The sequence below is a fragment of the Cupressus sempervirens genome, chromosome 10, assembly GCF_028749045.1.
Source record: "Cupressus sempervirens isolate cs-2001-9-10 chromosome 10, ASM2874904v1, whole genome shotgun sequence".
NCBI classification, from domain to species: domain Eukaryota; kingdom Viridiplantae; phylum Streptophyta; class Pinopsida; order Cupressales; family Cupressaceae; genus Cupressus; species Cupressus sempervirens.
The window spans coordinates 224721920-224738758 of record NC_143127.1 but is presented as its reverse complement, the minus strand read 5'-3'; the positions used below and the strand labels follow the sequence as shown (position 1 = coordinate 224738758).

At 34.6% G+C, this 16839-nt stretch overlaps 1 protein-coding gene across 1 annotated transcript in view; it reads left to right on the top strand.

Annotated features, from left to right (window-relative positions):
* The window catches only part of LOC149533444 (protein OSB1, mitochondrial-like), a 92935-nt gene that overhangs the window by 60121 nt on the left and 15975 nt on the right, over positions 1–16839 (top strand). The window contains exon 3 of the mRNA XM_089807890.1: positions 15078–15243. Coding sequence (XP_089664016.1) covers positions 15078–15243 — 166 coding nt within the window. The remainder of the gene's footprint in view (positions 1–15077; positions 15244–16839) is intronic.

Genomic DNA, 16839 nt, shown 5'->3' with positions numbered 1-16839 from the left:
TTCCTACTTTCTGCATCCAATTTTCTAAGCTACTACCTATTTTCTTGCAGAGCATTTTTCCTACAGATAAGGCTGTGATTGGCATTACCTATGTCCCGAGTCTAGAGGAGCAAAATTTGCTAACCACTGTTGAAGGCATAGAAGGCAACCTGGATGGAAGTCTTTGATTGCATCACCCAGGGTGATTTCAGGGACTTAGTATGCCCTTTTTAGGTAAACTGTCAGTTAATGTGCGGCAGTATTTATAATCTTAAGAGTATTTCCTTAGAAATCTCCCCTCCCTGGCATACAATATCAGATTGGAGTCTGCAGAGACAACCATGTTGGCTTATATGAGAACTAAGGTCTGTATGAAGAATATTCTGCGCAGGGAACCTTTAATCAAATGGGTGATAGATTGAGGTTTCCATGCTTCAATCTCTTCTCTATAGTTGTGTGTTGGATTGATTTGCATTTGGCTGTTGCATTCTGAGTTCCCAGATCCTCTCCCACAAGCCATTACATGTCACCTTATCAAATTAAGGGGATTTTCCACCCTCTATTATAGATTGATCACATTCAATTATGTCTGTAATTTATTGTCCAGATCATTATCTAACTCAAACAGATATTTACATCTTGTTTGCAAATAATGTGTGGATTTGTTGAGCTGTGGTTCCATTTTATTCTGTGTAGTTGAAATGACAGTCAATGAGCTGTCATATCTTTGAGAGTTGTGTGCAAACTTAAATTCTAGGGTTTCTTGTCAGATCTGATACTGAAAACTTTCCTAGAGAAAGTGACGACACACTTTCTTCTTCTGAGCAAATTTAGAAACTAGAGGAAGACGAGTACACACTTGAATTGGATTCATAACATAACACACAAATTGACAAATGGAATCATAAAAATTGTATAGATAGCTATAACTATTTTAGTTAACAACATAATGCAAACCTTCCAATTTTTCAAAAACTCATTCAATTCGCAAAGCATAAGATTGCACAAAAAACTTATTGAACAACAATCTTGGCAACAAGTGCACATACAAATTTTATCTAAAATCTGAGTGTAAATGACAATTACATTTTTTTATACAAGGTTGTGCATTCAATCTATTCATGATAAGTCTGAAGTGTATTGTTTTTCTGTAAATTAAACACAGTTTGGTTGCACAAGAAACAAACTTAAAAATACATATTTGTTAACAAAATATCTAAATTAGGAAATTTTTATATAGATTTCTCAAAAGAATAACTGTGCTTAAAAAAAGACCTAGAGAATTGCCAAAAAATGATATGCTTGGGGTAGATTTGGTAGATCCCCCCAAAATAAGTTACCACTTAACAAATCAAAGAAATCAAAAGGCAGAGTTGAAAGTAGGAGATTTAAAAAATAGCTAATTTAGAAAACCCTCAGATGGTCTTTGGTACGGTAGCAGTAGCAACATTTCTACCTTGAATCTTGCAACCTTTGAATCAAATTGTGGACTTGTGATTTGTAAACTAAATATTCAAAACCTTAAGGTTTGGGCTTCTCTGTGTGATCAATGTATTATTTTTGTCATTTCCCATAAATATAATGTCCCCATTTTTATTCCTTAACATTCAATGAGCTTTGGCTAATTTCTGAGGTTTCCAGGTGAGTTGAAAGATTTCCAATGTTCTTGAAAAATTCAAATTCAGTTTTTCTATGAATCAGTTGATACTTTGGAGTGCAGTTGGCTTTCAGGATTGCATAACACTCTTTGTTGTGTTTTGGGCCTTTGGGGTTGTTCTCCATCGTTCTTAGTGGACATTGCTATTGAAAGTGAGTGCTTGTTTTAGCACCAGGCATCGTTCTTTTGTATTAGTTCTAACAGCTTGTTTGTTTTTGGTGTCTTAGTGGGACTTTCTATAATGTGGTTGAAATTATCTATTTTTTTGTGTCAATGTCATACAGTAACATTTTAATATTTTACATAGTGCTTAAATACTAAAAAGTGACGTTTTGTCCACCTCAAGTGGATGTATAAGGGAATGCAGAACTAGGATGAAATTATTTGAAAAGTGCAAAAGGATTTTGAGGGAAAATAATTTATTTGAATAATAAATTGCCTTGATTCTAATGAACTCTATAAAAAGGGGTTTTGGTTTTCATTTTTTATTATGAAAGTTTGTAATGCGCATACGTAATAGGATGCTGCTGGAATGAGAAAAGGAGTTCTTTAAAGGTTGATTGTAGATGGGAACCCTTGTCAGGACACTAGTTTTGGTGGTTTGTAATGTCCCCATTTCCAGGTTTGATTTTAATAATAATAACAGAGTTAATAAAAGATTAGACAAACTGATAATAAATAATTATATCTAATTAGTTATTACATGTTTAATAAAAGAGAATCTAATAATATATGATTATTACTAAATTAAAATATTCACTAAATAAAATAATAAACTATAATATAGTTGTTAAGGAAAGAGTCTAATTGCACCAATGTATATTTTATAATAAATTTATATTAAGATATAAATTTAATATTAAAATATAAGCATATTATCATTAATTAATACAACATATAATAATAATAGTGCAACTATAGGGAATAGTCACAACAGTTGAGAAATCTGAGTATTTATACTATGGGAGATAACATAGAAAAGGAAAAGAAGTAGAGAATTTAAAAAATATCAATAAAGAGAACTGCGACGGGAACAATATACATCAGCAATCAAACCAGGATATCCAACATCTTATATCGTAGAATAATTGCTTTGTATTTTGTATAGAGAGTTCAGATTGAACAGGATAAGATGACAGGAGATTGCACACACAATTAATTACATGACCGAACAGTTTCAGTGATAGCAAGATATACATTCAATTATTTGATATTCATATGAGTTAGTCAATCACAAGAGCTTTAGGCTTTAACCATAACGTGAAACACAAAGCCCCAGCATTACAGTCAGAGCATTTATGGGCCTTCACCACCAACAATATACTCACCAATTCATTGGACACAATCACAGTGTAATTGCGGTGGGTGTTAAGATGGAGACTTTTAGAGTTATTCAGAAGTGATCATATACAAACAGATAACCATTGAATATTGGGAATCGGAGAAGGATTACGCCAGAATGCAATAAAGAAGCAAAACATTATCTTCAGAAGGGATCAATCAACATTCAAAACTCATACACATGCACCCAGTTTGAATAAAGATGGCAGAGAGCATTCAGCAATAAGGAACATTGGACAATACACAGAGCAACGGGAGTTATAAAAATGTATTTGGCAGATTGCAGAATTGTGCACATAATAGGATATTTAACAATTCATTTAAACTTATCACATACAGTGTCAGATAAAACTCTGCACACAGATTTATAGCTGTTGATTATCATTTGGAAATATATAAATTCATGGCTAGATATATGGGCAAAAGACTATTAGCGAAGAACGATTTGAAACATGACAACAAATGCACCGGGGTGACATGAATGATCATATGAGACACAAAAAATAATACACAGATGTAATTGTTAAACGACAGATTAATAATAGGGAATGCAATCACCACATATTTGGAATCAGAACCGATGTAGTTAAGTCAACGTGGGAACATGCGGATGTTAATAAGATACCAATTAAAATTGCCAAAGACAATTTATTCCAAACCAATAAAAGCTGAAAGCAGATCATCAAACAATGGATCGATTGAAATCTGCAATTATCGATTAGTAATTTCATAAAGATGAGGGTATAATTCCATTAGACACTGTTATAAAGGAACATCAAATATGATTGGAATCTGCTAAAGCAATTCATTACTCAACCATGCTAATGGGTCAACATTTACAGAGCAGCGATCGGACACAAGTCCACATCTATTGCTTATAATTGATTGGTGAACAACAACTTAATGATACTGAGTATAATATCCATGAAGACAAGCATGTCAAATGATCAGTTATATAATTTCATGAAGAGGCATAATTTTAATAGCAAGTATGATGATTAGACATCATTGGTGGAAGGGATCAAGAGTTGTAATGTCCCTTACTAGATATACTTAAATATTGGAATAATCACTTCACTCCCTCACACTAACTCGTTCCAAACTTGCAATTAAACTATAAAATGTAGAATATGAACCATGCCACTCTGACACATGGGCATAAAAGCTGAATGAAGATCATCAAACAATGGATCGATTGAAATCTGCAATTATTGATTAGTAATTTCATAAAGATGAGGGTATAATTCCATTAGACACTGTTATAAAGGAACATCAAATATGATTGGAATCTGCTAAAGCAATTCATTACTCAACCATGCTAATGGGTCAACATTTACAGAGCAGTGATTGGACACAAGTCCACATCTATTGCTTATAATTGATTGGTGAACAACAACTTAATGATAAAATTATGCCTATCATTATGCCTCTTCACGAAATTATACAACTAGTCATTTGACATGCTTGTCTTAATGGATATTATACTCAGTATCATTAAGTTGTTGTTCACCAATCAATTATAAGCAATAGATGTGGACTTGTGTCCAATCGCTGCTCTGTAAATGTTGACCCATTAGCATGGTTGAGTAATGAATTGCTTTAGGAGATTCCAATCATATTTGATGTTTCTTTATAACAGTGTCTAATGGAATTATACCCTCATCTTTATGAAATTACTAATCAATAATTGCAGATTTCAATCGATCCATTGTTTGATGATCTGCTTTCAGCTTTTATTGGTTTGGAATAAATTGTCTTTGGCAATTTTAATTGGTATCTTATTAACATCCACATGTTCCCACGTTGACTTAACTACATCGGTTCTGATTCCAAATATGTGGTGATTGCATTCCCTATTATTAATCTCTTGTTTAACAATTACATCTGTATTTGGCAGATTGCAGAATTGTGCACATAATAGGATATTCAACAATTCATTTAAATTTATCACATACATTGTCAGATAAAACTCTGCACACAGATTTATAGCTGTTGACTATCATTTGGAAATATATAAATTCATGGCTAGATGTATGGGCAAAAGACTATTAGCAAAGAAATATTTGAAACATGACAAAGAATGCACCGGGGTGACATGAATGATCATAAGAGACATAAAATATATATATATGCAATCGATAGTATATTTCTTTAATAAGGCGTATAAATTTCTTTGATTAAATAATATGGATATGTAGAGATATTGTCTGGAACCATTAGTTACTGATTCTGATTTTACTTCTATGCTTGCAATGGTGGTACTGTTTGTAATCTCTATCTCTTTCTACTCATGTAAATAAAATATTATCGATGACCTCCAGAAGAAAAGTAAATTTGTATTCAACTTTGCCTGAGAGGAAGAGAATTCATTGATGATCCCTGCACAAGGAAACATGAACTTCACTCGTGATATTATCATCACACACAACCAACAACGAAAATCTGTAGGTGATTAGAATTGACTTGCTTGTATTACTGTTCAGTCTCTTCTATATCTTGGCTTTATCTTTGATTTGTTTTTCCCTAATCCTCTGACTGTACATTCTCTTGCTGACATGGTTATACCTCTAACAAAAAAAGCTAGAGATTCCTCAAGCTAGTGTTACATTTATATTTTGAGACTGTTCTGCGTTCTACTGTGACTGCCATACTCTATTTCCAAAATTTTGGTTGCTCCATGTGCACCTTCTATATATATATCCCAATGTTGATTGATTTTATAACTCTAATACATATGTGATTACGATTATATGTTCTGAAGTAATATTTATGTGTTGACTGCTTCTATATCAAACAGGATAACTATTATCACCTGTTTTCATCAATCAGTAAAAATATCTCATTGTGTGTTGGTTGTCTGGATGTGTCTGGACGCTGAATGCGATGTCTTTCATGGCTACTGGCTTCTCGTAGATTGCCTGTTTGGCCTTCTATGTTTTCGATGTATCTCCCTAGATAGTGATGAAATCTATCTTTCTTATAACAGAAGAGGTGTATGTGGATGCCTCTCTGTATTTGTCCGTTGCCAATTATATGATGCTGGTTGAGATACAGTCAGATCGCTGCATGCTGAATGTTCACATTGCTCAATTCTCCTCCTTAATTCTGGCTTTCCAACTCGAGAGATTGTTTCATAAGAGCTATCAGATTTCCACAATCCATCAATGTTGTGATTTGCTATCTGGATTTGATTGTGTGACCAATTTTTTTACACCAACGTTTTGGATCACACTCCGTGATCCATCATCAGGATGCATACAATAGAAGAGAAGAGATCGTTTCATGTTCGGTGCTTGTTACAAATCTTGTCTACTGACTTGCATGTTTCAGAATTTCTCTCCTCCGAGTTGCTATTGCTCGAAAATATAGTCACTTCCTTATTTTGTTGTCCATCGGGTGTCTACGTACTCTTCCAATCTGTCTGCGATATATTATATTTTTTTCTTCCTCCCATTCCGTGGATATGATACACCCTTATATATTCCGCATAAATGAATGTTTGTATCTTAAATATGAAGAGTTACGTCTGTTCTCTCGGGCTCCCTAATCACAACAATTATGTGAAGTAGTTAAGAGCGATGTGATCGCTCAAGGCCACTCTCAAATATATGTTCTTTTTTGGTCGGTTTAATGTTGATATGTGTCGCAGCTATATTAGGATTAAACATCGATTATGGTCCAGGAGTTAACTATGTTTCCAGTGACAACTCATTGTCTCCTCGTGCCCTATCTTTGAATGATATGTGTTATACATTGCTGGTCAATCATCTGATATCTTCCTTGGCAATTTGTTAGGCTTTGCTGGTCAGAATACACTATATCTTATTTTGTGAAGTGCCATCAATGTCGGGGTAAGTTTTACATAGATTACTATTTATTTTATATTTCAGTTTTCCAATATTATTTAATAGTATAATAAATTATATTATAGTTTAATATCAATTAGCCATTTAAAAAAGATTTATTATTCATGTAATTGTATTGGATGAATATTTTGATGATTCATTTATTTATTCATTATAATTTATCATATTATTGTATTAATATAAATATATTATGTTATATTGTAATATTATATTCATCTACTAATATATTGTACTATATTTTATTTATCTTTTCTTTCAAAGATAATTTTATTATTTATTATTAAACCTATTCTTATAAAGGGGGATATTACAAGAGGACAATGATTACCTAAAAAAAACACTGTTCATTATAGTGAAGAGAATAGCAAAGAGAACCATTTGGAAGATGCATATCCTATTGTTCATGAAGAAGAGTAACCTCTCTAATTACAAGATATAGTTAGAAGGCAATCACAATCACTACAATAGGATTCAAGAATCATTAAAAAAGAGTCAAGGCCTGCTACATAAGTGGGATTGTATATTATAAATAGCAAAATGAAGAGTTTAAGGTTAAAATCTAATATTTTCAAATCAAGATGGAAAAGGGACATTACATGGTTAAAGATCCTCCCTAGCTGGTTGAGTGGATTCACGTGGGAATCACTAGTGATTTTATTGAGTTTGGAATTTTGAATTTTAAATGAAGATGAAGACTAATATCATCTCCTACTTTTTTATTGTGAATTGTTTTAGTTAATGATGCTGGAGCATTGTCATTGATGTTAAAGGAAATATTGAAGGATATCATGTTGCTGGTTAAGCCGGTCGAATGCAGAAGATTTTATGCTCAACAACATTAAATAAAAAATAGGAAGTCAATTCAATGTGCTATCTTTTGGGCCGACCCCCTGTACTTTGGCCCAATTTAATTTTTGTAAAAAGTGTCTGCAATAAAGGAGTCCATATATGTGCGCCCTTCCCGGCAATTGAAATTTCAAATAAATCTTTGTGAAAAGGGTCGAATTGTTCTTTGGTTCGAGTATTCACTTATGGGGAAGCACTTTAAATCACATAAACAGCTTTATCCTGATTTGGCCGACCTAAAAAAAAGAGGTGCATTGGTTGGTCTAAATGAGAGATAAAATTGAGACTATTCGGAACAGAATTGAAGGTTAATAGACTTAAGAGCAGAATAAGGGTGTATGATTGCAAACTTGGGAGCAGAAAATATTGCAGATTACAAGTTGATTTCAAGAAGCTTTTTGAGCAGATTTGTGGAGGAGGATCAAATTTGATTCAACAGTATAAGCACTTATCACTTTATTCTTTTGGAGTTTGGTGCCTCGTTTTCAAGGAGATTGGTGTCTCTTACTGAATTTGTGCTTACTCGTGGGGATTGGTGTCCATAGTGGGTTGTGTTGATGGGACCTTTGATGCTTACTTGTGGGGATTGGTGTCCGTAGCGGGTTGTGTTGATGGGACTTTTGATACACTCAACACAAGGTAGATATTGCCATCTGATTTCTCTTGAAAGAGGCAGGAATAAGGAAATTTGGAACTCCCAAGGTCTCTATGGTTGGGTCACGACAGTGCTGAAACAACTATAAGTGGACATTAGGCTGTTATGTACAAACAAACAACACAGATTTTTCTGATTCTAAAATTTATAAAAACAGAAAGGCGAAAGATAGAAGGGTGACAAAGAAAATGGATGATTACTACTTTAAATTATCAAATGGAATCAAGAAAGCATTAGTCAAATTTATCCATAAATGCATTTAATCAAAATGCATCAACAAAAACATAATTCCACGCTACAACATCTAGCGTTTCACACTTTCCATTGTAATTCGCAAACACCATTTAAATGCAGAGAATGATTCATAAATGAAAATGCTTGGAACTCATATTGATCAATCTTGAATAAAAGAAGACCTAAATAAGAAAAATACCATCTAATCATAAGAGAGAATCCATGAGAGGATGATCTAGAAGGCTGTTGTTGCATTAATTTTCCAAAATATATATGAGCAAATCAGTAGAATGTAGTTCGCAATCTTCAAAGAAATGCTCTTCTAAAACTTGGAATGCTTGAGAAACAAAAATGAAATTGCTATATCTAGGTAGGACCTCAATAATCAATTTGAGAACGATGAAAAATGGCCTCAAAGTTTACATTGATAGGAGTGAACTCCATGAAACAAGTAACAAGTTCCTATCCAAAATCCCCTACATTTTAGGTGGTCCATTAAGAATGCAAGCTATTAGTCTAATATGCTATTAGCTAACTACCCAAGAAGGAAAGTAGTTCACCACTTGAAGTGGATGATGTGGCATGCATTGGAACTACTAATTGATGTTGCACCTCCTCAGAAGGAACTCCACTAAATTGAAGTTGGCACTTTTGCATGCAGGAAAGAATAGAGCTGAATTATGTAGACAAGAAGAAACTTCTCATCATAACAACAATTGACTGCGGAAATGGAGGCATCCCTAGGAAAGCAAATGTGCGATGACAAATCATAGCTCTTGTTAACTAGTTATCTCCCCCTTTTTGCTCATTTTGAGATGAAAGAATGCGAAAACAAAGAATTTACTATGGTGTTGGTTGCTCAAAGTTCTTATATTCCTTTAAATTATCAAGACGTGTGTAGAACTCCTTCATCTAGTCCATCCACCCACTCCATCTTGAATTGCATTGTCCTTAGTGCATTCTTTAACTTATCGAGCACTTTTTCTAAGACTTCCATTACTTTGCTAGTTTTGTCCGCTGCCAAATCAAATCCATGCAACCATTAGGCACCTGTACATCAAATTTTTGTTCTTAGCTGAATGTATATTCTACGAACTTATCCCACTAGGCGAGCAAGGTATTAATGCTTTCCAATTATTGAAGAGTATTAAAGATTTAGAGGCTTGAAGTTCGTTCTTTAAGGGATAGTGACACTTTATTGCCTGAACCCTATACTGTTGTATAATGGTCACATAGAAATCCAATTTCTCCAAACTAGTCATACCTTTCATCTCCTAGTATGTCGACATACGTGATGTCTCCCAAAGCTTCTCTCTCTTTCAACAAATTAATTTGCTTCTGAAACCTCTTTGACGCTTTATGCCACCAATTTGTGTTGACAAACATTACCATTCCCATCATTATTGCAACTTCATAAACCTTGAAAGAATTACTCAAAAATAATTTGAAATCACCCATCTGTTGGGCAACCCAAGAATCAATAGTTGTTGCCTTTCTTTCACAATCTTGAAAAAATCAATTTCTATATGGGGGATTATTGTAGGTAACGATGTACTGGTGGCGTGAGTAGCAAGAGTTATAAGCTCTTTGATGAACCAAAGATGTTGAGCCAAGTGGGCTTTGAGCTCTTGCTTTGATTTGCACTCTTATATTCTCTGCTTTATTGTGTTGGTGACCTCGTTTAATGTGGACATCTCCTCCGATTTAGTTCATTTTTGCAAATTTACTTGGGACACATAATAATTAGCAAGGATCATATTTGCTTCATCTCTATCTACTAGTGGAGCAACAATGCCTGCAACTACTTCTCCTTGGTCATTCTTGGAGGTCGAGTGTAGGGACTTGCCCTTTTTGATTTTTTTGGGGCTTCTACCTTTGTTATCATCTCCTAAAGATTGATCCTCTTTTGCACAATCTTCTTCTTTCTCTCAAAATTAACTTGGAGCCATCGTGGGACAACAAGAGCATCACCATCTTCCATAGAAGGTACCTCTATTTTTATTGCTTGCCCTTGATTTCCCCAAGTTCTCAATTGATTCACATTCTCTCCTTCAATCCTGGGGGTTTACTTAGAGGGGGTATCAACATGTTATCTGTTTTAGCCTCCCTTTGTGACTTCTACTGCTCTTGTTTCCTTTGCCTCTTCTTGCCATCGTCTCTTTATATCTTACCTTTCATTTTTCTTACTTTTCGACTCTTCAAGCTGCAACTTATCAGACTCCTTTTTCTCTCTCTTGCTTTGTCAATTACTTGGTCAAGTTACCTTTATCCTTCAAAGTTAAATTCATATTAAGATTATGCATATCAATATCTTTATCCCCTTTTCCTAAGACAAAAAAATTGTTCTTTTTGAGGGAGAATGGGAACTTGGGCATTCCTTCTTCGCAATAGGGACTTCTTGGGTTTGTGATATTCTTCCATTTTTGGGGCCTCGGACTAGGAGGACCTTGTTGCAGTACAAGACCCACACTTATTTGACTTTGATAGCTTGAGACAAGAAGGCATCATCATCATTAGATATGTCTTCTTATTGCCATCATCAATAATGACAAGTTGAGGTGTCTCTGGTGGTGGTTGAGAAGACGAGTTTGTCACTGTTGTAGAGGGGTCTCCTTGTTTGTGCTCTTGTGTTCCTTCCACAAGACCCACACTTATTGTGATTGTTGGTGGTGCTATTGCTATTTACACTAGTGCAGATAGCTGGTAGTAACCCTTTGTTTAGTTGCAATCTTGAGGATCTTACATTCTACCACTTTCTTGTCTAACTTTTAAATAAAGATAGTTGTTTCCATTGGGTGCTATTGCTATTTACACTAGTGTAGATAGCTGGTGGTAACCCTTTGTTTAGTTGCAATCATGAGGATCTTACATTCTATCACTTTCTTGTCTAACTTTTAAGTAAAATAGTTGTTTCCATTGGGTCCTTAGGAACTTCTTTCGCACTTGTTCCTCCTTTCCTACTACTCGTATGGATTTTTTTTTTCTTGGTGGCTTTGGAGTGGAGTTTGTTGGTGCCTTTTTGCTTATTTCTCTTTGTGTCCTACTTGTTTGATCAATCATATTCAACAATAGTGACTTCTTTGAATCAACTCAGCGGTGACTATATCAATCTTGGTTTCTCTTTCAGCCTATTATACTAGGAAGAGAGGTCGTTGGGAGACCTCGTACTATTTGCACAACGAGCCCAACCTTATCCTTCTTTAGAAAAATCGTGTGGTATCTCATCTTTAAGTTTGAAGATCCTCATTTACTAAGTTGTTAGCTTATGATACTCCTCTCCTTGACCTCAATGTTGTCATGTATCCTTGTCCAAAGTCTTCTAAGGTCGTTGTATGGTTGGGGTAATAATTAGGCATTGTGGCTTTGATTTTCCATTTTTAGATCATACACTTGCCTTTTAGATTGGCATTGCTTGATATTGAGAGCCCGCAACTCATAAGTGGGCATCCTTGGCTATGTGCAGGTTAATGCATCTGTATTACCCTAAGGTGAAAGGGAAACCACCTTCTAGCTTGTGCTTTTGGGTCAACAGGATGATTTTAATATTGGCAGTGTCTAGGGAGGAGAAATGGGTCATTATGGAATGCACTTTGTCCAATGTCGGTTAACCTGGGGTTTTAGATATACCAATCCCCCAAGTATTTACTAATGCCATTGCATCCTTAGACACGTAGACACCTACATCACTTATTAACTTGTTGATTATTACATTCAAAAATGCATCATTAAATCTTTTCTGCAATAAATGCCCGTTTGCTTGATATTAATCTGAGTGAAGTGTTCCCAAATTGTTTCCGTTCTAGGAGCTTCCCTCATTTTGCCTTTTTGGAACCTTTGCCCACACTAAGAAATTTATTTGAAGAGTTTCCAATAGCTTCAAACAAGACGCAAGCCAAAATTGAGCAAAAGGTTTAAAAGTCTTACCCAAAGGGGAATCTTGTCGAGGGGTTCAAAAGCTAGGTTGAAAGCTAGATACCACTGTTCTAACAACATTGTATGTTTATCCTCCCAATCTTTAAATATGCTCACAAAAGATATTCTTCCTATCTTGCTCATTGTTAAAGGACACTACAAAAAAACCCCAAGCTCCAGGGTAAATCTTAATATTTCCTTAAAGAATCTCTCCCCACGTCTCTTAAATCCAGCTGTGGAGTTCACTAAGTGAATGCTAAAAACCACAACATTTCCCAATTAAACCCGTCTTGACAATAAAATTGTGTTTTTGACAACCTCAATATCTTCATCCATATAAACTGAGAGTTCCTATACAAGTGGCTCGAAACTCTCCCCTTAAAACTGTTCTTAACCACCTCAGTAAACACCCCTCAATCCAGACTAGCATTTTCCTTCCCCATGTGGGTATTTTGATTTTTTGTCTTAGGGCAACCATTGGCCTTGTGCCCAAGCTTACCTCGCACTTGTTTCTTGCAACTATCATGTGTGTGAGAGCTTGTTGAATCTCTAGGGGCCAAGGAAGGGCCACCCAAACCAAAGCCCTTGAAATCAAATTTTAACATTCAATTCTACAAAAATTCCTCATTGTGGCCGACAAGAAGAAAAGTTTGAAGATTTAAGGAGTCTTGCATGGAGTGCTGCACGGGCTCACCCTTGAACGACTTTCCATCCACACCCCTTGCAAAGCACCACCAACGGGCATAGTACATTGTCAAACAGGGAAAATGAGAGGGCTTGCCGACTTCCTTGCACAAGTGAACACTACTCATACTTGGACAAAACCCTAAAAGTAGAGACCAGAGGAAACAAAGAGTAGTTGTCCATTGTTAATTCCTATATGCTAGGGTTAGGATCTAATTGACTGTAATTAGCATATCTGAAGGCTTATCTTATAGGGAATTTAAGGAGGCTAATCTTCTCATTATTGATGTTTGTTCCTAATTTGGGTTTGATCAAGTTAAATATTCTTTTCTCTTTGACTTGTAAGTTAGTGTGAATGTTCCATTTTTTGTTCAATTGTTGCAAGATCATAAATTAATCCATTGCAAAGGATACAAATAATTCCTTATAAGTAGGAAAACACATTCAGTTGTCTCTCAGTAGAAAAGTACAATACACTAGGAAGAAGGAAATAAGGTTTACAACTTTACAATAGTAACCAATGTTTATAAGATGTTTTTGTTAATGTGAGTGGTTTTGTAGCATGAGAATGAAATAGGTGACATCCATTAAGGGGTTGGAGCAACATCTAAAATATGATCTTTTTGTTGTTCAACTGTCCACAATATGGAACAACACATTTAGAAGGATTTGTTTGTGATGAACTAAGAAATGCACTATCAGTTCAAGTTTAGGGACCAATTATTTCTAGAAGTGATGACACAATATGTAGGGATATGATTATTACGTTTTTGTCGAAGGCTATAGCTGTTTCCTCCTTATGTATATGATAACAGAGTTTTCACATGATATTTTGGAGGTTTTAATTTGTAAACCTTATAGCTTTGAAGACTCTAGAAGAAAATATCAAAACCATTGGAAAAGTGTGCTCATGCTTGCAGGAGAGTGGTTGAGTTGCCCATTGACATTGAGTAAGGTAGACACTAAGAAAAGTTTAGGTATCTTGATAGGGATGGCAACGGGTTGCAGAATGTTGAGGGCTTGATGGTTCCTTTTTTAATTCCTCCCTTTAGAATTGTGATGATGATCACACAGAGTTTTCCCATATCTGCTTGATTGGAGAGGCAAAGAAGCATAAAAATGTATCAATGTGAAGATACTAATTTGCTAACTAATTTGAAAATCAGTGGAACACTGAGCTGTCATCCAAGTGCTTCTGTTGATGGTGGTGCACTCATATTAGGTCTTGGTCAAATTGGCTTACAAAATTTTAAATAAAATTTCTATAGTTTTCATATAGAGACATGCCAAGTCTGAATTAGTATGTCAGTGGGGCCACACAAAGATATATAATTAGTGCAGTGCTAGTGAAAGTGCGACTTCTATAAGATTTTTAGGGACACATAATAAACTTCATTTTAAGTTGGTTCTGGCATATAGGCAGTAGGTTAAGATGCCAAATATAAGATGAGGATTAGGATATGCAACTTCTCACAGATAGCACAACTCACTACGATTGAGTAGATAAATAATCTCTTCTGTCTTCTTGTAGTTGCACATTACCAATTAATGTTTCCTTATGGTTTTCCAAATATAGTTTTTCTTCCTCTTTTAGGCGGGAACAGAATTGGAGCATATGTGAGAACAAACAATATGTGCATGAAATGTGACTTCTGTTGTAGCAAAATATTCATTCTAATACATTGTCTTTTCTGTGTGGCTGTATACATTTTAAGAATCTTCTTGTTGAGTTACAGAATTATTGTTCTTTTAGTTGATGTTGGAATAGGAAAATCATTTACTCATAGTGGATTGCATTTGCAATATTTAAATTTTAATAACCTTGTTTTCTCATGCATTTTACTAATAATTCTTTACCTTCATGTTTTTTGAATAATTTACTAATAAGATTATGAATTTGCAGGTTGTGGTTAGCATGCTGAATTTTATTGAACGGGAGTCTTCTTTTCAACCACTTGTGGATGCAAATATGATTTCTTCTATTTCAGGCTCACCACAAGAGGATATAAATATGAAACATGCTATTTCAGGTTCACTGCAAGAGACAAATATGAAACAGGCTATTTCAAGTAAGTTTTGGAAAACATGTTCGCTTGTTTTTCTTTTCTGTTTATGTGGACGACATGCAGAAATGGTGGACATGTGTGTAAACCCTTTTGCCACTTTATTTGATACATTTTATCCTTTAATCGTAATCTATGACCTTACCTTCGAATTTCATTTTTTTGTATAATATATGCAATTTATTTTTCTTTAGCATTGTGCACTTGGGTATGGCCAAGCTCAGGGGAACTCACTTTTTGTGTTATAAAATTGTGAGTTTATGATTTTGGTAGTTGTCAGTAAGCCAGCCAAACATGGGGACACTGTGAGGTTGGGGTTGTGGTAGAAATATTCCTCCAATATTTCCCCTTCTTTTTGCTTTTAACAACAGGGCTAAATTTCCTTTTTTTGTATGTGACATGTGCGCATGTTGTTTTACATAATAGCATTTCGTCTTGTCTCATTGATTATTTTAGCTAGTTTACTCATTCATCAGTGTGTTTGGAGTTCTAACTTTCAATTAATTCTGTAACAACTGAAGTTAATTCTCTGATCACATGTTCATGCTTTTAACCCTTTAGGAATTGCTTTACAAAATTGTGATTGCCTTAAAGATTTTGTTGAAGCTTATACCCAGTATGAGGTTATGTTGTCCATTATTCATTTCATACTCAAAGCTTATGGGCTAAGCTAGTCAGAATTTTGAAGAAATTTTTATGCAGACCTGGAAAGTGATTTTACAATAATGTCCACCTCCTAACCCATGTGTATGGGAACATAACGAATATGCATATACAAAAACACATTATTATTGTGAAAGACATAAATTCTGTATCTGCATTCATAAATGTTATACATTAAACTATATGCATCAGGCCACTTAACATGGTTGTGGCTACTTTTCCATAATTTCCATTGCTTATAATTAGATTACCTTGCTTTCTTCTCTTTCCATTAACGAATTCTTCTTCTACGCAATAGATATTTCTGAGCTACCACTAAATTGATAAGATTTGTACAATTGTATCAACTAGATGAACTGATTCTCAGATACTATACATGTTAAGTCATAGTAATGGTTAAGCATTAAAGGATTCGTGATGCTATTGACTAGCCTAGTAATTAATTCTGGTTATTGAACAAAAGTCTTAACAGTTATCACCTGTCTTTGTACTGTTGCAATCAAATCTGACTAACGGAAAGATCAAACTAGGCTTTTAGTTCTATGCAGGTTGATGTCCCGCTTTATGAGTTGCCTTAAGATTCATTTGTAATTTTAGTTATCTTAATGCATCTTGTGACTCAGATGTAATAGATTGATTATTAAGAACCTCTAATGTAAAATCTGGGCTTGAGTGCAGTATGGAGGCAGGGTCCGGTCTGACTAAGCTGGAATGAAAAATCATTATAAAAAAGTGCAAAATGATAGCATATTCATGTTTCTTTATGTACTCAGTATTGTTAAGATGTTCTCTACAGGTATTCCATTTAGTGTCAAAAACACTAAATGCCTAAGATGAATAGGCACTCCCAGCTTTAGAATGATAAATATATAATATTATGTAAATTTCTTTTATTAGCTCTATTAATATCTAAGTTGCAAGGTTTGGACCCTGCCAAGT